This window comes from Chiloscyllium punctatum, chromosome 5 (genome assembly GCF_047496795.1).
Source record: "Chiloscyllium punctatum isolate Juve2018m chromosome 5, sChiPun1.3, whole genome shotgun sequence".
NCBI classification, from domain to species: Eukaryota; Metazoa; Chordata; class Chondrichthyes; order Orectolobiformes; family Hemiscylliidae; genus Chiloscyllium; species Chiloscyllium punctatum.
Window position 1 is genome coordinate 32577717 of NC_092743.1, and position 22957 is coordinate 32600673.

General features: G+C 40.9%; 1 protein-coding gene across 1 annotated transcript in view; it reads right to left on the reverse strand.

Annotated features, from left to right (window-relative positions):
- The window catches only part of LOC140476966 (1-phosphatidylinositol 4,5-bisphosphate phosphodiesterase gamma-1-like), a 217236-nt gene that overhangs the window by 12212 nt on the left and 182067 nt on the right, over positions 1-22957 (reverse strand). The window contains exons 26-30 of the mRNA XM_072570007.1: positions 21555-21779; positions 17637-17785; positions 14945-15059; positions 9808-9969; positions 2548-2636 (exon numbers count right to left, since the gene is read on the reverse strand). Of these exons, the coding sequence (XP_072426108.1) occupies positions 2548-2636; positions 9808-9969; positions 14945-15059; positions 17637-17785; positions 21555-21779 (740 nt within the window). The remainder of the gene's footprint in view (positions 1-2547; positions 2637-9807; positions 9970-14944; positions 15060-17636; positions 17786-21554; positions 21780-22957) is intronic.

Below are 22957 nucleotides of genomic sequence, written 5' to 3' on the forward strand. Positions count from 1 at the left end.
CACATCGACTCCAGTGACTCACTTTACTCAGAATGTACTACAGGGAAGATACAGGAACATATTCCCCCTGGTGGTGAAAAGATGAAATCATACAAAAACCAATTATCTCCATCTTAGATTGTCAGAACATCTCAGTGGAAATCACTGTTAAGAGTTGAATCAGAACAAACAATTGTTGATCCATTACAAATATGCTAATTTGCACATATTTTAGAGAAGTTTCTTGTTTCTCTAACAAATTCACAAAGAAAAAAAAATATCTTATCATATTGTCAGTGGTATACATGAAGAGTATAAGTGACCACGATTTGTAATGAATTTTATGGGTAAAAATCTGTAAATGCCAAATTCTTGACATAATATCCCATCATTAATACCATTCCAGGGACAAAAATTGATAGACATCATGGTCAAAGCAGTATCACTGATAGTGATTGATGATATCTTATACTTCGTATTGTTGTCACTTCTGAACACTAAAATTTACAGTGATGGACTCTAAGAATAAGTACCAATGACCTGGATGTTGTATTTGTGCTGAAAGATGGTGAAGTTGCTTTTGAAGAATTTTAACAAAAGAAAAGTGTCATGAACAATGATGATCACTCCTTGTTTCAGAATTACCACTGGTTGCATTCAGGGAAGGGTTACCATCTTTTAGAGCAAGGACAAGGTAGTTCATTAACTCAATAGTGCCCTTTTGGACTTGCATTCAAGTTGGCACTCACTTCATGATTTTTTTTCTTGCATTGCAATGGTGTTTAATATATATTTGAATCAAAAGTTAGATCTCCGTGATGGTGCAATTTTGTTTCTTTTGTCATTATTATTAATTTTTATGATTTTTTAATGTATGCAATGTATGCAAAGTACATTTCTGTTTGGATTAAAAAGTAAAATTGATTGATTTATTGAATCAATTGGACTGTCACAATTCAGCATCATTATGCTGCAATGCAGCCAGCATCTCTGATACCTGAACATGGAAAGCCAAACAGAGAAATCTGGGGCTTACTATAATTGATACTCTGCACCTTAACAGCAGTTAAAGTGCTCACAGATGGAAATTTAAAGATTCTCTTGAGTTGATGGAAATTCCCATATTTAATGTTGTTTATCCCACCACAAGAAAATTTGAAAAAGTTGCACCTCATTGAATGAGATGTAACTGTAATTTTTATTGACATACTAAGTCATAATTAATACCAGGTAATAACTCTGGCCCTGGAAAACTAAGTTTATCTTTGAAAAGTTTAAAGTTCCTCCATTATTATAGAACCCAATGTATTTTGATTGCAATTAATAAAATGTTGTTTATGATATTACAGGTTCTGGCTTAATCTTTTGTGCATATTCAAATCTTTATTTTTGCTCTTCATAAGATGATTAAAAAGTGAAGAATAATTTACTCCCTCATTTGCTATCTTTGAGAAACGAACTGGCTACTTAATGTTCTTGTTTATATTACTGTTACTGGACACTAGAGATCCCTTTGGCTGCTACAGGAATGAAATTAACATGGAAAAAAAATGAAATTCATTCAACAGAGACTTTAGTGCTCATCTTTGTTCAGTTAGAAGTGAGAATTGTTGCTTTGTAACTGACCACGAAATTTGAGTAAAGAACTTTATGTACAATTACTTATTATTACTCATAATGGATTCCCTGGGTAAGTTTCTATTGGATATAGATCTAAGTGGCATGGCAGTTCCTTATCATGATAATGCTGGAAATTTCAGTTAATCAATTTCTGATTCACTTGCTGCAGAACACTTGATGGACTGAGGGCAACACATTGACTGAGCATCAGTTGTCAGCAGTTGATGAAATCATCATTTCTCCTATTCTAAAGAAGGAGGAACAGAAATCCCTCAGAATGGCAGTTTGAAGTTGTAAAAAATCCTGTGATAAAAAGAGCTATGGTTCAGGTCAAGGAGAAAAAAATATGTATTTCTTTTTTCCCCAAATAAACTTCCTCTGCTGTGGATATTCCAAAGCAGCTCTTAGTATCTGGAGCCCTGCTGAGGTATTGAGATCATTCCAAAGGAACAGGAATCTAAGGTACCTTAAAAACATTCTCCTTGAGAAAAAAGTTAACACCCATTACGGAGTATGGAGTTTGCTGGATGCTGCATAGAACTCAAAACACACAACCTGAGCATACACTGCTTTAAGCTTTCCAGGATTTTAGGTGCTCACGATTGCATTATCGGTCCCTAGGAGTGAGGATTTATTACAAAATATATGAAGGATTCATTGATAATTGTTTCACCGAGAGGATTCTCTGAAGAATGAACTCAAGTGTAAGAATATATCAATGGATTCAATGGGTAAGGATCTCTTTATGATGGACTTTGGAAATACACATAGGTGAGTGATTCTTTGCATAAAACTAAATTTTAAATGATGCTACAGATAGATGCCAATCTGTGAATTATCATGATTATATTTTTTTTGTGAAGAAATTTTGTTTTACTGAGCAGTACCATCATTATCCACATCATATAAGGTTAATTTGTTCACTATAGTTCAAAAACAAACCTTTACCTTGGCATTGACTATCTCAATGTGAACAAGTAGAGAGGCCAGCTCCAGTTCCTCACTGTAACTGTTTTTCAGAGGCACAGATCTGTAACCTGTAAATACAACAAGATCTTGCCATTCATCAAGGCATTACAGATAGTCAGTGGCAACTACAGCTCAGAAAAGTACAATGCAATTTCAGCCCACCCAATATCAACATAGACAAACATGCACAGACATGCACACACACCCCCACTTATGATTTGTGAACACAGCTTGGTATTTACACAACAAGTTTGATGTATGGAGATGTATACTTACACAGTAGTTTAAGTATAAAGGTATGCAAGGTCATTCATAAAAGTAAAGTTTCAACTCAGTTAGAATAATCAGTGAAGCAACTTCATTTAAATTAAATGCATGCAATAACTGGTCTCCATAGATTTGAGAGTACTAAGTGAGCATTGGTCTTTATATGTATAAGTGTTCATGTTGATACATGAACAACATGATATGTATGTTGTGACATATCACTGATTCAAGGGCCTAGCTTAAACATCAAGCCCTCTATTGACAGTAACCAAAAATGAGTTTGAAGAGAGTTAATGTACAACCCTGACCATAGATTTTCAGAATCACAGTAACGGTAGCTGTCCTTGTCAAATAATGCAAAATAAACTTCTCCCTGTGATAGACCAGGTATGCATTTATTCCCACGATTGATGAATTTTCTTATTGATTATTTACCAGTGGTGACATTCGGATCTAATGATAAGTTTTTTTTATATTTACTTGTGGAAGATGGACACCGCTGGCTAGGTCAGCATTTATCTCCCATCCCTAGTGCCTTTGTGAATGTGTCAAAGACATTTTCTGAATATATTTTCAAGTTAATTTCAGGTAGATAAGAGGTGTGGTATCCTGCCTGGTATATTCATGCCTGATGCAAACAATTTGTGAAAGTGTGGTCTTAAAAAATAGTGAAAATTGAGAAACTCTGAAGGTGCAAAGAAACCTGGATGTCAATGTTAGAAATAATGAAATGCTAATGCACAGATATAAAAACAAGTTTTAAAAAATGCTAGTAGAATGTTAACCTTTTGGGAGAAACCCATGCTTCAAAAACAAGAAGCTGTACTTATATAGCATCCTTTTCTTAAGATGTTTCTAATCGCAAATAGTTACTACCTGTCCTTATGCATGTTGAGATTATAGACCAAACCAATAAAATCATTAACTCAGCAGAAGCTGTTTAAGCATAAATTCTTGACTTTGCTTAATTGACCTCTTTAAGTGGTTATAATAAGATCTACTTTCTGGCATCTCCCCTGTCAATTTTAAAATTAAGATATGTGCTCTATTGTTGATATTTGTCTAACTGATTGACACTTATATAGGAATGCAGGAACAGTTGTTCTTTCAAAGGATATTTCTCAGACAGTGGGCTTTTTGACAAGAGTACTACATTTTCCATTGTTATTATACAGCTCATTGATAATTCAGTGAGTGGTGCAGTGGTAATGTCCCTACCACATGGCTAGGAGTACATGGATTCAAATCCCACGTGCTGCAGAAGTCTGTCATAAAATGTCTGAACAGGTTGATTTTAAATGAAGAAAGCTCATTGGTTACATATGTGTTGGCCTGGGTAGTATCAGGGGCCATAGAGAGTGGTTGGGGATGCATGGGTATACATAAAGTTGGCATAAAGAGGACAAGGACAGGGAGACTAAGTTGGTATTTTTAAAAATTCATTCATGGGATGTGGGTGTCACTAGCTGGCCAGTATGTATTGCCCATTCATACTTGCCCTAGAGAAGGTGGTGGTCAGCTACCTTCATGAACCGCTACAGTCCATGTGCTGTAGGTAGATGCACAATGTCATTCGGGAGAGAATTCCAGGAGTTTGACCCAGCAACACTGAAGGAACTTGCAGGTGGTGTTTTTCCCATGTATCTGCAACCTTTTGGGTGGTAGTGATCATGAGGTTGGGAGATACTGTCTCAGGAGAATTGGTGAATTGCTGCAGGGCACCTATCAGAAAGTTCACAATGCTTCTACTGAGCAACAGTGGTGGAAGGATTAAATGATGGTGGGTGTGGTGCCAACCAGGTGGGATGCTTTGTTCTAGATGGTGTCAAAATTTATGAGTGTTATTGGAGCTGCATTCTTCCAAGCAAGTGGGGTGTATTCCATCACATTCCTGAGTTGTACCTGTAGATAGTGGATAGGCTTTGAGGAGTCAGGAGGAGAGTTTTGCAGTCTTCCTAGCCTCTGACTTGCTCTTGTAGCCACTATATTTATGTGGCTAATCTAGTTCAGTTTCTGATCAATGGTATTCTCCAGGATGTTGATAATGGGGGACCCAGTGATGGTAACACCAACGAACATCAAAGGATGATGGTTAGGTTCTCTCCTTTTTGAAGATGGCCATTGCTTGGCATTTCTGTAGTGTGAATGTTATTATTACCAGTTATCAATCCAAGCCTGGATATTGACTAGGTCTTGTTGTGATTGAACATAGACTGCATCAGTGACTGAGGAGCTGAAAATGGTGCTGAACATTGTGCAATCTTCAGTGAACATCCCCACTTCTGACTTTATGATGGAGGAAAGGTCATTGATAAAGCAGCTAGAGATGGTTGGACCTAGTACACTCCACTGAGGTATTTTTGGATTAGAATTGGAATTAAGTTTATTTCACATGTACTCACACGAGTACAGTGAAAAGTTTACAAAGTCACCACTTATAGCGGCATCTTATGTACAAAAGTACCAAATCTTAGGAATAAATCAGAAGAACAAAATTATAAAAAATTAATAATTACAGACCTTGCAAGCAAGTAAAATGGAGCAGACGAGTCCACTGAGGCACCTCAAGACTGCACTGTGGCTCACCTTGAAGTTCTCAAGGTGAGCTTCACCCGAGGCTGGGGGTCCGTGCTGGATTCACTCGAGGCCGGGGGTCCATGCTGGCTTCACTCGAGGTCGGGGGTCCGCGCTGGCTTCACCCGAGGATGGGTGTCTGTGCAGGATTCACTCGAGGATGGGGGATCGCGCTGGCTACACCCGTGGATGGGGGTCTGTACTGGCTTCACTCGAGAATGGGGGTCCGTGCTGGTTCACTCAAGGACGGGGGTCCGTACTGGCTTCACTCGAGGCTGGGTGTCCGTGCTGTCTTCACCTGAGGCTGGGAGTCTGTGCTGGATTCACTCGAGGATGGGGGTCCGCGCTGGCTACACCCGTGGATGGGGTCTGTACTGGCTTCAATCGAGGCTGGGGGTCTGTACTGGCTTCACCTGAGGCTGGGGGTCCGTGCTGGCTTCACCTGAGGCTGGGGGTCCGTGCTGGCTTCACCTGAGGCTGGGGGTCCGTGCTGGTTTACTCGAGACTGAGAGTCTGTGCTGTCTTCCCCCGAGGCCAGGAGTCCTGGAGCTGCAATCACTGACCTCCAATCATCTTGTGCCAGGTATAACTTCAACCAGTGGAGAGATTTCCTAGATTCCCATTGACTCCAGCTTTGCTTGGGCTTGATGCCACACTTGGTCAAATGCATTTTGATGTCAATGTCTGTCACTCTCACTTCACATCTAGAATTCAACTCCCTTGTCCATGCTTGAACCAAGGCTGTAATGAGATCAGGAGCTGAGTGGCCCTGGTAAAACCCAAACTGAGCGTCAGTGAGCAGGTTATTGCTGAGCAAGTGCTGCTTGATAGTTCTGTAGGGGACACTTCCCATCACTTCACTGATGATTGAGAGAAGACAATTGGCAGGGTTGGATTTGTCCTGCTTTTTGTGTACAGGATGTACCGTGGAAATTTTTCACACTATCAGGTAGATGCCAGTACAGTAGCTGTACTGGAACAGGTTGGCTATGGGATTAGCAAGATGTGGAGCACAAGTTTTCAGTACTGTTGCTGTAATTTTGTCAGGACTCACAGTATTTGCAGTGTATTTGGCCATCAGCCATTTCTTGATAATGAATGAATTGAATTGACTGAAGATTGTATTGTGTGATGCTGGACCCCTCTGGAGGAATTGGATCATCTACTTGCTACCTCTGGCTGAAGATTGTAACAAATGCTTCAGCCCCTTGCATTGATGTGGGATGGGGATATTTTGTGCAATCTCTTCCTCCAGTGAGTTGTTTAATTGTCCACCACCATTCACAACTGAATGTGGCAGGACGACAGTGTTTAGATCTGACCCTTTTGTTGTGGAATTGCTTAGCTGTGTTCTATCACTTGCTGTTTATGTTGTTTGGCAAGTAACTAGTACTATCTTGCAGCTTCATCAGATTGACAGCTCATTTTTAGATATGCTTGGTGCATTCTCCATTGAACCAGGGTCGATTTCTCTGATGGTAATGGTCAAGTGGTTAAGGGTGGCACAGTGGCTCAGTGGTTAGCACTGCTACCTCACAACGCCAAGGACCCAGGTTCAAGTCCAGCCTTGGGTGACGACTGTCTGTGTGGAGTTTGCATATTCTCCCTGTGTCTGCATGGGTGCTCCAGTTTCCTCCCACAGTCCAAAGATGTGCAGGTCAGGTGAACTGGCTGTGCTAAATTTCCCATAGTGTTCAGGGATATGTAGGTTAGATACATTGATCAGGGTAAATACAGGATAATAGGGTAGAGGAATGGGTCTGGGTGGATTACTTTTCAGAGAGTCGGTGTGGACTTGTTGGGTTGAAGGGTCTGTTTCCACACTTTAGGGATTCTATGGACAACGTAAATGGACTACCATTTCGATGGAATGGGGCATTTGTTGGGCATTGAATTGCAGATGTTGCTAGAGTATGCTTCTACTGCTTTTGATGGCCCCCACAGTGCCTCATGGATGCCCAGACTTAACTTGCTAGAAGTCTTGCCAGAAGTACTGTCACGGATAAATGTATCTGCAGCCGTCAGATTTGTACTTGCAGAATTACATTTTAATTTGCTCAAAAACAACAGGAATCCATGTAAGATTCTGTAAATCCCTTTATAGATTAGAACCAATCTGAACTTTGGGGCACCGACGGCCTCACACATGGCTCCTCACTCCCTCAATGCATTATCTGGGCCAACATGGCACCTATTGTTAAATTTCACTTGAGAATGTAACTTTAAGAAAGTTCTGGGATTTACACATGAAAAAAACTGAAACCAACTTAATCATTCTAAAAGATGAGAGACTTAACAAACAGCCCAGGCCTTTTCAATGTATAAGTTCAGTTGCATTACACTGTAAACATTTGCTACAAATTCTGTGTCCTATGATCTTATGCTCCACAACCACCTGATGAAGGAGCAGCATTCCGAAAGCTAGTGCTTCCAAATAAACCTGTTGGACTACAACCTGGCCACAGAGTTATTGAGTCATAGAGGTGTGATTTTTAACTTTGTACACCCCAGTCCAACAACGGCACCTCAAAATCTTAGAATCAGTATGTGCAAACAGAAAAGATGCGAAACTAGTTTCCATGAGTACCAGTGCTCACTGGCTGTGTTTATCTGTAATGCTAGGCCAGGACCTCCCTGACTGGAGGTTGGGATTCCACTGTCTCCCCTGTGATTCCATTTGGTATTAGATTGGGTGATGTGGTTGTGATATAAATGACCTTTTCTTAACAAGTTATACCGTTATTTATTTATATGTAATTCATGGATTAAATTAAAATAATTTTTTGTGCATAGTGTTTATTTCAAAATGGCATGGGAAATATAATGCATATTTAGTAAAGCAGCCTATGTTCAAGAAGATGAAACAGCATTCGATTTCCATTGACATAAAACTTAAAATGGGTCAAACCCCCAAGCAGAAAATAGCTTTTGCATAAATTGAAACTTATCCTTTGCGTTATTCTCCAGAGACATGGTCCCATTTAAACACTGTGCTGTGATATTTTTTTAAAAATGTTTGTTGCTTTGAGTTGCTCAATTCTGTGTTCACAAAAACAGTGGCTGAGATAGGAGAGGGAAATCTTTGGAAGCATAATGCTCCTAATTTGGTCTGAGGCCTAGTAGAAAGCCACCACAACCAACACCATTTTTTCATTCATTCAAGGATATTGACTTTTCTGTCTGGGTGAGCATTTGCTGTCCAATCCCAATGACCCTTCATTCTTCACTCTCCTTCGATCTCCAAATCATTCCATATCAATTCAGCCTATTGAGTAGGTGGCCATGCCACTGTTTATCTACAGAGAATCTATCAATCAAACAATGAGTTACAGAGACATTTGGGGATGCAAGTCCCACAAAATCATCCATACTTCACTTTCAGTCTGGCTCATAAGCTTTGCAATAAATGCTAAAGAAAAGGAGATGGCAGATGATGTGTAGTGCCAAGAGAGAAAGACTTATTCTGGCTGTGACATATGTTGAAGTTTTAAATAAGTCTTTCTGATTATCCCAGTGAGCCATTTGCCCAGCACAGGAAGGACAGAATTAACTGGGTCACTGTTGCTATACGCAGCCCTGGATAATTGAGTGGTACTTAATGGAGATGAGGGGTTCTCACTGACCAGCTGAAGAGTTGAAGACAGCAGTACTTTGTATCTTTCTAGTAATGGCTGCCGTATTAAATACCCCTCACGCACTCGAGTAAACAGTGCCAAGACTTCTCCAGGGTAAAGGACCCTGATGGTAGGAACCTGTCCACTGAGAGCCGCCAGTCAGAGGTCAGCAGATCTGACAGAATGGCAGTGTTACTGGGATGGCATTGGCAGTAATTGCCCATTTTGAAGCTTGGAAACCAGCCATAGTTGAATAGTGGCTAGATTGAGGTTGTGAAGATTCAGGGAGGTCAGCTCCTGATGCCCCATCACCCTTTTCAATTTCCCAATGCGAGATCCCTCATTCATTCATTGAGTGCCTTTGAAGGGACTACAGCTTCTGCAAACAACATTGCACAGGATTGTTTGTCATACTCCCTACATGGCAAAACCCTCTCCCTTGATGGGCAGAGGATGAGACACTTAGCTGGGGCATTAGCTGGGATTAAATGGGATGGAGTTGGTCAGGTGATAGACTACCCACTTGCCACCCCCGCTTTCATTAAATGTGACCCACCACCAAACTCATCATGGTGAAAGGGAGCACATTAAATTCCACTCATTTTATCATCCAGCCCACCACAGGGAGAACAAAGGCAGACAAATATCTCTGAACTAAATCCATGCTCTAGCAGATGTGAATGCGCACTGTGCTGTCAGTATAATCCCAGAATTATCATCCCTCACAATGTCAAGTTTATTAAAAACAGTTAAATAATATTTTTCTCCCTAGGATTCTAGTTACCTGTTTTAAGGCATTTAACAGGATAGGTTGCCTGAGCGAGGAAGTTGGGGTCACTGAACATGTCCTCATCATACACGATGAACTTCAAAAAGGCAAACTCGGGGTTGTTGATGTCAAAGACAAATTGCTTGAACAGCCAGACAGGATTTAATCCATTATCCGCTGGAGCAAACATAAAACAGAAAGAGATGCAGTCAACTAATGCTTTCAAAAACATTTCTTTTCATGTGCTCTTCACTTTTCTCCTCCCTTTTACCTGAATTTTCTCCTGAACATTCTGCATAATTCCAATGAACAGACATTCCTTACCTGCCTTTTCCAGCAGGGTTGGTGACCAGGAGCTGGAACCTTGGCTGATGTTCCCCTTCTTTTTGAGGTCAACTGTATCAGTTAGGCTGAACTCAACACAGACCAGCTACTAAAATTGGTGACCATTCTGGTCTGCACCACTCAGTTCAATACTGGACAGAAAATTTACCAACTGAGTAAATGGTGAATAATACATTAAGTATACACATAAAACTGACAGTATTTTCTACAACATGATCACTGGAGGAGTCTCACATACTTTCATAGCAGAAGGTACGTTGTATAAAAGGGCTTCATTTAACAGTGACTGTCCCCCCATTTTGCCAATAGCTGAGTAAGTAAACATACTGAATTGGGCAAACCTGAGCCATATAAATCAAAGCATCCCATGATTGGTCATTCACTTATCTGCTGTCAACTAGGACAGTATAAAGATGTGACAATTTATACCAGTGTCTCACTTCTTCCTTTTAAAGAGGAAGCAACAGATTTGCTAAACTGTTTGTTGGAACTCAACAGTGCCTGCTAGACTCCTAACCTGGTTGACATGCACAGACAAAGCTCACAAGGGGAGAATGACAACATAGTGAGGGCTCAGAGATTTGCCAGTGTATATGGAACTCTGTGCCAGTATATATGAAAGTGAGTACTGCAGATGCTGGAGATCAGAGTCAAAAGGTGTGGTGCTAGAAAAGCACAGCAGGTCAGGCAGCATCCAAGGAGCAGGAGAATCAACATTTCGAGCATAAGCTCTTCATCTGAAACTCTTTGCTAGAAAACAGGTGACTCCCAAGGGAATGGACAAACACTGAGAAAAACAAATATGCATTAAATCAGAACTAGAAGTATTATAGTAAGGGCAGATTATACAAGATGATTAGAATGGTTCATTTATGAAAGTAGGAGAAGCACACAATGGATCTGCCATATTTTTGTGGTGACAGTTATTAAGTGATATTTTGCAGTGTGTATCATTGATGGGCTATAGCTTTTGTACATTCTTATGTTTTGTATATTTACAGAGTAATGGGTGCAGAAAACTGAATCATTACACAAGAGAAGGTGCTCTTCTGATTTTGGGAAATTCAAAGGAAATTCAAAATTAAGTAGTACGTTCTTCCTGAAAATCATATTTTAGGTGTAGTTAACTCATCACTGGAGTTTTCCCTGTTTTATGCCTGGGTCTGTTGTAGGCTCATTTTTAGAGATTCCTTGCGATATATGGAATTTTCCTATCCCAGGAGATAATGAGGTGGGTAGTGAGAAGGGGAAACAAGTGGGTGAGTTGGCCTTGGAGAGATACTCCTCACCTTCTCGCCATCTCACCAACCAATATTGGGTGAGGAGATTCAAGGACGGCTTCTTCAACTCTCCCGCAATTTAAGTTCTTAAGTAGTCAATTAATTGCCACAAAGGTCTCAACTTTCCAGTCATGTGGCCCAGCCCAGCCCTCCCCTCACCCCCATCCGTTTTTCTGCAATCTCCACCATGGGTGGGGCAAAAGAGGTGGCCTCCTCTCTAATTGGGAAGCCAAGAATACCTGCCTAGTGCATCTGGGATGCAGCCGCCACAAAAGACAAAGTGAATGTGTAAAATTATTCATTTGAGTAAAAAAACATAAAAACAAGATACTATTTAAATGATGAGTAACTGGGAAATGCAAGTGGCCAGAAAGACCCTATTGTTCTTGTTCATAAGTCAATTATAATTAACAGGCAGGTGCAGTAAGCAAGTAGGAAGGCAAATGCTAAATTGGCCTCATCACAAAGGGATTTGAGTACAGGATGAAAGAAATCTTGCTGCAGTTGTATAAACTCATTACTAACACTTCATCTGGAGCACTGTGCACAAATTCGGTACCCTTATTGAAGAAAGGATATACTATCATAAAGGGTGTATAAATGAAGATTGACTAGAATAATTCTGGACATGGTGGGATTTTCTTATGAGGAGAAATTGAGGAGGCTAAATCTAAATTCCCTAGAAATTCAAAGAATGTGGGTGATGATATGGAAACTTATAAAATTCTTTCAAGGCACGACAGAGTTGATGTAGATAGGATGTTCCCCTCGCTGGTGATTCTTGATGTCATTATTCCCCAGAAGTCTCAATTACTATCTTGAATTGGGTTGATTATTGAGATTTCACAGCCCTGGGACAGATTTCCAAAGATCCACCCTCTCAGTGAATAAATGTCTCCTTATCAAAATCTTACATGATCTTAATCTTTAGAAGATTAAGGGGAGATCTAATAGAGACGTACAAAATAATACATGGCTTTGAAAAGGTGGATGCTAGAAAATTGTTTCTGTTAGGCGAGGAGACTAGGACCCGTGGACACAGCCTTAGAATTAGAGGGGGTAAATTCAGAACGGAAATGCGGAGACATTTCTTCAGCCAGAGAGTGGTGGGCCTGTGGAATTCATTGCCACGGAGTGCAGTGGAAGCCGGGACGCTAAATGTCTTCAAGGCCGAGATTGATAGGTTCTTGTTGTCTAGAGGAATTAAGGGCTACGGGGAGAACGCTGGCAAGTGGAGCTGAAATGCGCATCAGCCATGATTGAATGGCGGAGTGGACTCGATGGGCCGAATGGCCTTCCTTCCACTCCTATGTCTTATGGTCTTATGGTCTTACTCCTTAAACTGAGATTATCTCTCCTGCATCCACCCTGTCATACTCTATAAGAATTTGATAAGTTTCAAAGAGGTGACCTGTCATTCTTTGAAACTATAGGGAGTACAGTCTCACAGTCTCTCCTCTATTCCACTCCATCTATATAGCATGTATGTTCTTGCTTAGATAAAGAAATCAAAACTGCTCACAGTTGGTGAGGTCTCAATTAAGGCTCTATACAATGACAACATGTCTTTATTCTTATACTAAAATCCCCCTGTGACGAAGGCTTTCATTCCATTTGTCATTTGAATTACTTGCCGCACCTGCATGTCAACTTTTAGTGACTCGTGACCAAGGACACTCAGGTCCCTGTGAAACAATCTCACTTCCCAGCTTCTCAGCATTTAAGAAATATTGTGATTTCTTCCTTTTTTTTAACTAAAGTGAGTAACTTCATATTTATTCACTTTATACTCCATGTTCTTATCATTCTTTTAACCTGTCCCAGTTCACTTTTATCCTCTGTGCATCCTCGTCACAACTTACCTTCCCACTTTGTGTCAATTCCATTTTCTACTCACCTTTGTAAACAAACAACACACAGATTATTGGAGAAAAGGGCTGGAGCTCTGACCAAGAGCATTGCCTTAAATATTAACTCTTAATTCTTTCACGCATATTACCTGATCTAATAAGAGGCTACATTGTTTTTTGGTTTCATATCAGATTTACATGGAATTTTAACTTTTTTGTGTCAATCATTGGAGGTTCTGAAATGTTTCTAATCAATCCGAAGTCCCCACCTGCTTCAAGAAGACCACCATCATCCTAGTACCAAAGAAAGCACATGCAACATGCCTTAATGCCCAGTTGCTCTGACCTCCATAACCATGAAGTGCTTTGCGAGATTAGTCATGGTCCATATCCACTCTAGCCTCCCAGCCTGCCTCAATCCCCTGCAATTGGCCTCCTGGTGAAACAGATCCACAGCAAATGCCATTTTCCTGGTCCTACACTCATCCTTGGAATATCAGGCTCCTATTCATCAACTACAGCTCCGCCCTTAACACCATAATCTCTACCAGGCTAATCTCAAAACTCTGAGACCTAGGTCCCAGCTCCCACTTCTGCAACTGAATCCTCAGCACCCTGACCCACAGACTGCAATCAATGAAGATAGACAACTGCACCTTCTCCACGATAACCCACATCACTGGCGCCCTGCGAGGATAGGTTCTCAGTCCACAACGGTCCACCCACTACTGTGTAGCCAAATTTTATACGAACACCATCTACAAATTTGCTGAAGACACCACCGTGGGAAACCAGATATCAAATAACAATGTTTGATATCCTGCATTGGTACAAGAAGGAGATAGAAGGCTTGGTGTTGTGGTACATTGATAACAATCTCTCTCTCAATTTTAGCAAAACATAATAACTAATCATTGAGTTCAGGAAGAAATGAGGAGGACATGCCTCATCAACGGAGCTGAAGTGGAGCGGGTCGAAAGCGTCAAGTTCCTAGGAGTGACGATAACCAATGATCTGTCCTGGACCTCTTATGTGGATGCAATAGTCAAGAAGGCACAATAACATCTCTTCTTGCTCAGGTGGCTTCGGAAATTCAGCATGGCCATAAGGACCCTCACCAACGTTTACAGGTGCACCAGAGAAAGCATTTTATCCAGGTGCGGAATGGCCTGGTATGGCAACTATTCTGCTCAAGGCTGTAAGGAATTACAGAAAGTTGCGTACACAGTGCAGACCATCATGGAAGCCAACCTTCGATCCATGGACTCCACTGACACTTCTCATTGCAACAGAAAGGCTGCCAACATCATCAAAGACCCCTCACAGACCAAAGTGCTCTCCCAATCAGAAAATGTAGAGGCTTGAACACATGCACCAACAGTTCAGAATAGCTTCTTCCCTGTCATTATCAGACTGCTGAATGGATCTCTCTGACTTCAAATAATGTTGATTTTGTGAATGATAATCTCACCAATGTTAATCTTGCTTTGTACACCTCTTATTATTATTAATATCAAAGATCATCTGAAGAATACTAATTGGTCTGGCCCACGTCCCTTCCCGTAAAAAAAAGTTCAGTCAATGGAGGGAGAAGGGATGGAAAACAGGGAGATAAAGAGAGAATTTTGTAGGGAATATGATCAGGTCACCATATTGTGGTAGAGAAATGTTACTTACCCACCACCTCTGTCTTGTATTTGCTGTTGTCATACTCAGCTCCACATACTTCTACTTCAACAAATGGACAAACAATGCTCCTTCCATTCTTGGGCAAATGTCGTGCTCCCAAGATCTGTCAGTTTAAGAGAATTAAGTCAATAAGGATGCACAGCCACAAATTCTCATGTATTCTTTCTTACAAATAGTGAGGATGTTGAATTTACATATCAGAGTCAAAAAAACTGCAGATGCTAGAATCCAAAGTAGACAGGCAGAAGGCTGGAAGAAGGCAGAAAGCTAGGCACCATCAGGAGGTGGGGAAGTCAATGTTTTGGGTATAACCCATCTTCAGGAATGGAAGAGGGGGTAGGGGAAGCTACATATAAAGAGGGGGAAAAGGGTTAAGGGTGTGGAGAGGATCAGAATGGTGAGGTGGTGAGAGGTGAATACAGGTGGTGGGTACGACCTGGTAGGTTGACAGGAGGAATGAATCCGATTAGTAGCTGGAAGAAAGGGTTATTTGGAGGGATGGACGAGAGGAAGCCGGCCTGGAAAGGGAGTTGGGGGATAGGTGGGATGGTGATTTGAAATTAGAGAATTCAATATTGAGTCCTCTGGGCTGCAGGCTGATGATGAAGGTGTTGTTTCTCCAATTTGCAGTCTGATTCACTGTGGGAATGGAGGAGACTGAGGCTGGATATGTTGGAGACATACTGGGAAGGGGAATTGAAATGGGCTGTCTCCAGGAGGACAGACTGGTCCTTACGGGCCCTGGCTGAGATACTCAACGAAATGTGCTCTAAGTTTATGTTTGGTCTCATCAATGTAAAGAATTTATCACCCTATAAATTGGCCATTCCCAAATAATTGATTCAGTCATCAGTGTAGAAACCTAGTGGGAAACCAAGTCATTTCAGACTGTATTGGGACAGCATTAATGTTGCTGCAAGTTACAGCACGTCAGGGCTAAGCAAGAGTCAAAACCAGAGATCCACCATTCAGGGATTCCAGCTGGAACAGGAGCATGGCTAAATAATACACCATCATAGATTTGATGAATGGCCAAAGAACCAAATGGCAGATGAAAGAAATCCTTTCCTGCAGCAAATTGATCTGATCTGGAATGCATTGCCTGAATAATAATTTCCACAAGGTCTATATTTGAAATGGAAAACAAATATTGCAGAGATATGAGCAAACAGCAGGGTTGTTGGACTAATTAAGTAACTCCTTCAAAGAGCCAGCAGAGCCACAATGGTTCTTTTCTGTGATTGTTTTCTGAATTGGAGGTAGATGGAGAACAGTCAGTTCCTACAGAATAAAACAAAAATGTCTGCATTGTTAAGGAAGAACAAGAGTCTATCTTGCTGCCTCAGTGATACAGTGATGTTCAGATTCCAACTCATGAGCTACCTGCTATGGTATATCTATTGTCCTGATTGTGTACACAGTAGGTACACTGTGCAGTGGCAAGACAAGTAGTTCACAAGTTGAACCCAGATTTGTCTCTGAGCCTCTCTGTATCTCACTGGCTCTCTATCTCTGTCACTCTCTGTCTCTCTCTCTCTCTCTCTCTCTCACACACACACACATACACACACAGTGTCTGTCTCTCTCTCCCGCTATATACCTGCTATTGAATAGCGACCAATCACATAAATCTGGAGCTGGCTCTCACCAGCCCTAAGGACAAGCTCCAACCAATCCAGTATTGGTTCTTCAGCAGATACAGGCACAAAACTGAAGGGTAGGGGAAGAGAAGTTTATGTAGCTGTGCAGTGTGTAATATATTGGCAAGTCAAAACTGGTGCAGCATACAAAGCAAGTAGATATCACTTACTTTGGCTTAATGCTACATTGAGGTACCCTTAGCAACCTCAGCCATTTTGTTGTGGTGAGACATTGGGTTGAAGTAGAAATTGAGGCTAAAGGAGCAATCAGTCATATATATTTCTGAGGATGGTATATGAGAAAGATCACCTGTGGTGTCTGGGCAAACCTGAACAAACAGGGAAGAATACACAGAAAATGCACAAACATCTCCTTTCACTCTGTTAATCCTACTTTTGATGAGTTTGGGAAACAATATTCCAAATTTGCTGGGTAGGATGGCAATGTAAAAATGTTCTTTAAAAGGTGTTCTTCTTAGGTTTGCAATTGAAGAATGTTGATACAAAACAAAGTAATTGCCTATTTCTTAAGATGCAGGCCTGGATTATTTTAAATGATTTAAACTGTCAGTCAGATGAGTTTGGGTGGCCAATAGCTTGCAGGTAGGTGGCAGGGAGGGAGTTTAGGTTGGTCACATATAGGTGAGAAGAGCTTGCAAGCTTCTTTGTTGAAAGACATCCATACATTTTGGTTCCACAAAGGAAATGTCCATCCTCATCATGGAAGACCTTCGTTATCTCAACAGAAACAGCAAACCTGTTTTTACTTAATGAGGAAGGTGTGTGGTGTTTCTATGTGCAAGCCCCAGGTAAATTAACATCAGGATCCATGTGAATTTACTATGTAATACATCAGGTTCCAATTCCAGCAGGGACCAAAACCAGCAGCATTACATTCAGTGTAATGAAGATGGAAATTGAATCGCTCCATTTTCCCTGCTCCCACTCCATTCCTACCCATCATAAAGAGTTAAAATTCCTACTCATGGTTTTCAAATTGATCAGGTGTCTTGCAGTAAAAAAAGGTGGCTGTCACTTGCCTGAAGCTGCACTGTGATTGGTTCCACACCCTTGAGAGTGTTCTTGTCAAAGGGGTCAAAGTTCTCATCTCTCATGATGTCAGGGTGCATGACATAGCCACTCTTTCCATTCATTGTGAAAATCGCCTGGTTCAGCTGCATTGGTTTATCTACAGAGAAAAGGTATTTCAAAGCTCTTTCAGATTAAAGTTAACATTATAATGTCAATTACTCTCCTACACAGCTCCCAGTACTTACGTGTATCTATTTTCTTTAGCTGGAGAATGTTTTGTCTAATGTTGGAGCTCCACAAGTACTGATACTGATTTTCACAGCTGAAAAGCAAGGAAGTATCCATTTCCATGTACACTTTCTCACGTTTTCAGCTATGGAAAGTTAACCTTAAGTGGGAGCTCATATTCAGAAATTACAAGTTTCACAGTAGAATTCTTTGAAGTCCTTACCGACAACCAAAGACAGTCTCACAAAGTGTTATGAATCACAATGGGGAAGAGATGTCTGATTAATTCAATTGTCTTCCTAGCTGACGAGCACTAAACCCAAGCATTATATCCCTAATACCCAACACATCTGAGATGAGCTCATTCAGCTCATGTCAAACTAGCTAATCAGTGGATCAACTCAATGAGCTTTTCTATGTATGGCTCCAATCCACATTTAGTAAAGGAGCCACCACGGGATTTTCTCATATGTATGATGTATCTGTAAAATATAAAGGACAAGTGTAAGTGTAACATATGCATGATGGTAGACAAAGTAATTAGCTAATGTACCAAGCCAGATAGGCAATGGTTGAGTCATTTCTCGTTGATGCTACATTGTTTCTGTAATTATTGTTCAATTCAGCAGAGGGTGTTGCAGGCCAGTATTTATGCTGAGTTGTGCTGATAACAGCAATAATACTAACTACCCTAACATCGGAAAAAAATACGTTTCACAGTAAAGATTGTCAAATGTGGTAGGATACATTCCCGGAGATTGCATAATATGTCTTTCTACTGCCCTCACACTATTACTATTGGGGTCACCCAGAACATAGAGCAGCACTCCTTTTTTGGCAAACACAAATGGAATATTCTCTGGATGATTTTCCTATTTAAAACATGTATTAATTCCCATGTCCAGTAGCTTTATAGCTAATAAGCAAAATTATTCAAGTGCTGCCTTTGGGTTAGTTTCAGGCAGGCATTTAATACAAAGACATTCCAGGCATTTACGAAGATGTAAAGAAACATGGATGCTGAATCAAAGAAGGAAATGATTGGCAGGACTGATCAAAATCTTGATTGAAGAATTATATTTTAAGGAGAGGTTTATGATATTGCAGTTGGTTGAATATGGGTTTGGAAACATTATTGGATTTGGAAACAATTTGAATTTGAACAGAACACTGAGGCTATGAACACTGAAATAGGTTGCAGGATTAGTATACAAAGATAAGGAGTGTAGAGTGAAAATTGAAACTTTGATCTTTCCAATGTTTGTCTAAGGGCACTATAGTGTATCTGATCATTGATGTCAGACAGGTGACCTGACAACATAGTACTGTAGTAGCAGAGCCGTTAATCAAAACTGTGAAAACATAGGGTGTCATCATGCCGAATGTGGAAGATCCTTTGCTCTTGCATATTCAAAAAACACCCTTGCTGATATTCTGGCCTTCAGTAAGTGTGCCTTGTGGTTAGATCACATGACAAAGCAAACTAAGAAGCATATCAGTACAGTATTGCATTTCTATCTAAATAGCCCCCTCCCGTCACACTGTTTCTCAGCTGACTTTCCGTGTTTTATCCTGTTTGTCCATCAATGTAGTCTGTGAAACACTGCAAATCTCTTCTGACATGTTTAGGGTTACTCGTCCAAGCTGTTATCTTGCTTCTGCTGAGCAGAGTGACTTTAGCATCGAGTATAATCTCTGGAATTCCTGATCCTCAATCTTGCTACTGCAGAGAGCTCTCAGGTAAATTGGTCATCTTGGGATGAGTATCATTCCATTAGAGAGACTCAACATTACCTTTGAGAGTTTTACTTTTGGATCATCATCAGGTGATCTTAAGAAGTCAGCATCATAAATGCTGCGGGAAGCATTGGTATCTATTTGGTGGTTCATGTTTGTTTGGTTGTCTTATTCTGCTGTCTTCATCACAAAAGTTACAAACCATTTATCTCCTTTAGGCACGTGTTGCAATCTGCTCTATAATGTAGATTGAATCAGCTGAATCTTTGTCTGACATCTCTTTCTAGTGCCTATGCTTGATTTTTCAGAATTGATGTCCAACATCTCTGTAGCAATTGGCACTTTAGACTTTACAGACTTGTTTGTCTTCCTAGTGAAATGCTTTTGTGCAAATCGGTTTAGCTTTTTGGAGTTAAACACTTTTTTTTCCATGCTGGACCTTCTTTATTTGTAACTTGTCCTTTGGCCTTGATCTTTCCCAGAATTCTAGTAGCACACAAACCCACCAACACTCTCAAACAAAAACTAACAAACTTAAAAGACCCAGTACAACCCATGGACAAAACCAACGTCATCTACAAAATTCCATGCAAGGACTGCCACAAACACTACAGGACAAACAGGAAGAAAGTTAGCCACCAGGATACATGAACACCATCTATCCACAAAAAGACATGACCCTCTCTCCCTCGTAGCCCTACACACGGATGAAAAAAATCACCATTTCGACTTGGACTTGTTGGGCTGGAGGGCCTGTTTCCACACTGTAAGTAATCTAATCTAAAGTACATGAAACAATTTATGCTCACTTGGGTTCATACTATGCCATCTTGACTTTCAAAATTTCTGGTCGTCTTCTGTTCTTCAGAGAGGTTGAGTGTGGAATACACTTTGTATCACGCTGTCCACAAAAATGTATTTATTTATAACTTCTCTGGCTTGTTAACTAAATTTTGTTGCTTTGCCATAACAAAATAACTGTCAGTTCAGTGTCATATCACCTTTCATTTCAACCGAATTCAAGAAAGGAAGGTTTATAACCATCATGTTTCTCATCCAATGAGCCAGCTTCAGCTTACTGCTTTGCTTACTTTTCCTTTGTGGTGCCTTTCAATAGCTAGTGGCAGTTTGCAGCAGCTCTAAACCTTTCTGTCTTCTTCTTTCAGTAGCTGAGTTCCTATGATCATTCTTTAACTCTCAATCTTAGCTCCACTTCTGACACCATGCTATGTGTTCAAGGGAGTACACCCTTGCTTGAACTGTCTCTTTACTAGAACTTTTGTTTAGATGGCTGCCCATACTGAGTATGCCTTGTGGTATAGGTCACATGACTACAGCAAGCCAGGAAGCAGACTAGTTTGTAGAGGTTTGCAAATGGATTAGTCACTGCCTGTGTGATTTTTACCAGGAACTGAGCTAAGTCGGAGGTGTAAAATGGCTTATTAAGCACCTTTCATACCACTGGTATCCATACTACAGAAAAATCGCACCATGTCACAATGCTGCATCCAGGGTTCCAGTAAACAGTGGACCTGGACTGCTTCTGATTTCTATTACACAAAACTACTTATAACCTTTAGAAGTCCATTGGCAATACAACATTGTAAACATGTACTTTTTAAATATTCTTGCAAAGAGTCAATACAAACTCAAGCTCCATAACTTGCTTCTAATTTGGAATTTCCTATGGGTCTATCAAAGGGTTTTAACATCTTATACAGTTTTACAACTAATTTTGATTGATTTTGAACTTTTTGAAGCTCCTTTCCATACAATTTTGTTTAAAGAGTGGTGCCTCATGAAGTTGAGGAATTTGAACTATGGATATTTTTGAATCACTTAGTTGAAACTCTACTTGAACAAAACCCAAATCCAATAACACACCAAAGCTGCCTGTCACCAATGGCCCTGCCTCCTGAGTGATTGTAACTTGTTCCCTTGCTTGCCAGTGGTGAGTTTACCTGGTGTCTGGAAGTTGAGTGCCACCAGCTGGCTGCCACAGATCCACATTGGCAGTGGGTCGTAGTTGGAGGAATCCAAGCGTTGTCCCTTTGGATAGACGCGGCTCAGCTGCCTGTGGTTATACTGAAGAAACTTCTTGCCTTTACTCTTGTTGGCATACTTTTCTGCCTTTGTTTCAGGGAAGGACGACATGTCTCGGTAACAGGCCTTGTCTGTTCCAATCTCTGCGGAAGAGGCAACACCACGTCAGAAAGAAACAACAATACACAGAGGGCTAGTACAGCTAATGGAATGCTTCCGAGAGGAATTGAACACCAGAGTAAGGATGTTATGCTTCAGCTATAGCGAGACCACATCGCGAATGCAATGTAATGTTTTGGTCTCCTTATGGAGGGAAAGATGTAAATGCGTTGAAGATGATTCCAAGTTTACTAGATTGAGATTTACTGGAATGCGGGCTTGTCTAATAAGGAAAGGTTGGACAGACTAGGTCTTTTTTCCACTGGACTTTAGAAGAGTGAAGAGTAACTTGATTGAATTTTCTAAGATCCTGAATGGAATCGACAAGGTGGATATGGAAAGGATGTTTCTTCTTTTCGGTGAGTCCGGAACTAGGTTAGATTACTTACAGTGTGGAAACAGGCCCTTCGGCCCAACAAGTCCACACCGCCCAGCCGAAGCGCAACCCACCCATACCCCTTACCTAACACTAGGGGCAATTTAGCATGGCCAATTCACCTGACCTGCACATCTTTGGACTGTGGGAGGAAACCGGACCACCCGGAGGAAACCCACGCAGACACGGGGAGAATGTGCAAACTCCACACAGTCAGTCGCCTGAAGCAGGAATTGAACCCAGGTCTCTGGCGCTGTGAGGTAGCAGTGCTAACCACTGTGCCACCGTGCTGAAGACACTGTTTAAACATTAGGGGTTGCCCCTTCAGGACAGAAATGAGGAGAAATGTTTTTAACCTCAGAGGATTGTGCAACTTTGAAACTCTCTGCCTCAGTGGGCAATGAAAATGTAGTCATTGAACATTACAAAGCCGAGGCAGATAAACTCTTATGAGATAAAGGGTAGATCAGAACATTGAATTCGATACACAAAAAAATCAGCCATAATCTTGTTGAATGGTGGGACAGGTTTGGGGGGCAGAATGGTGTATTGATGGTCCTCAATGATATCTTGACCTTCTTGGCACTTAATAACTCCTACTATGGATTATATAACACAGAGAATGTGTTACTCATGGGCCAGGAATTTCTTTGGAGCTTCTCGCATTCCAGACCTGAAATGTTGGTGATTTGTGAGACAGAAGCACTGTTTCCCAAAAAGATACCTTAGGGGAGTAGGGATGGCTTTGTAAAAATTCTGCATCAGCCGGGCTGGAGATTTATCCTT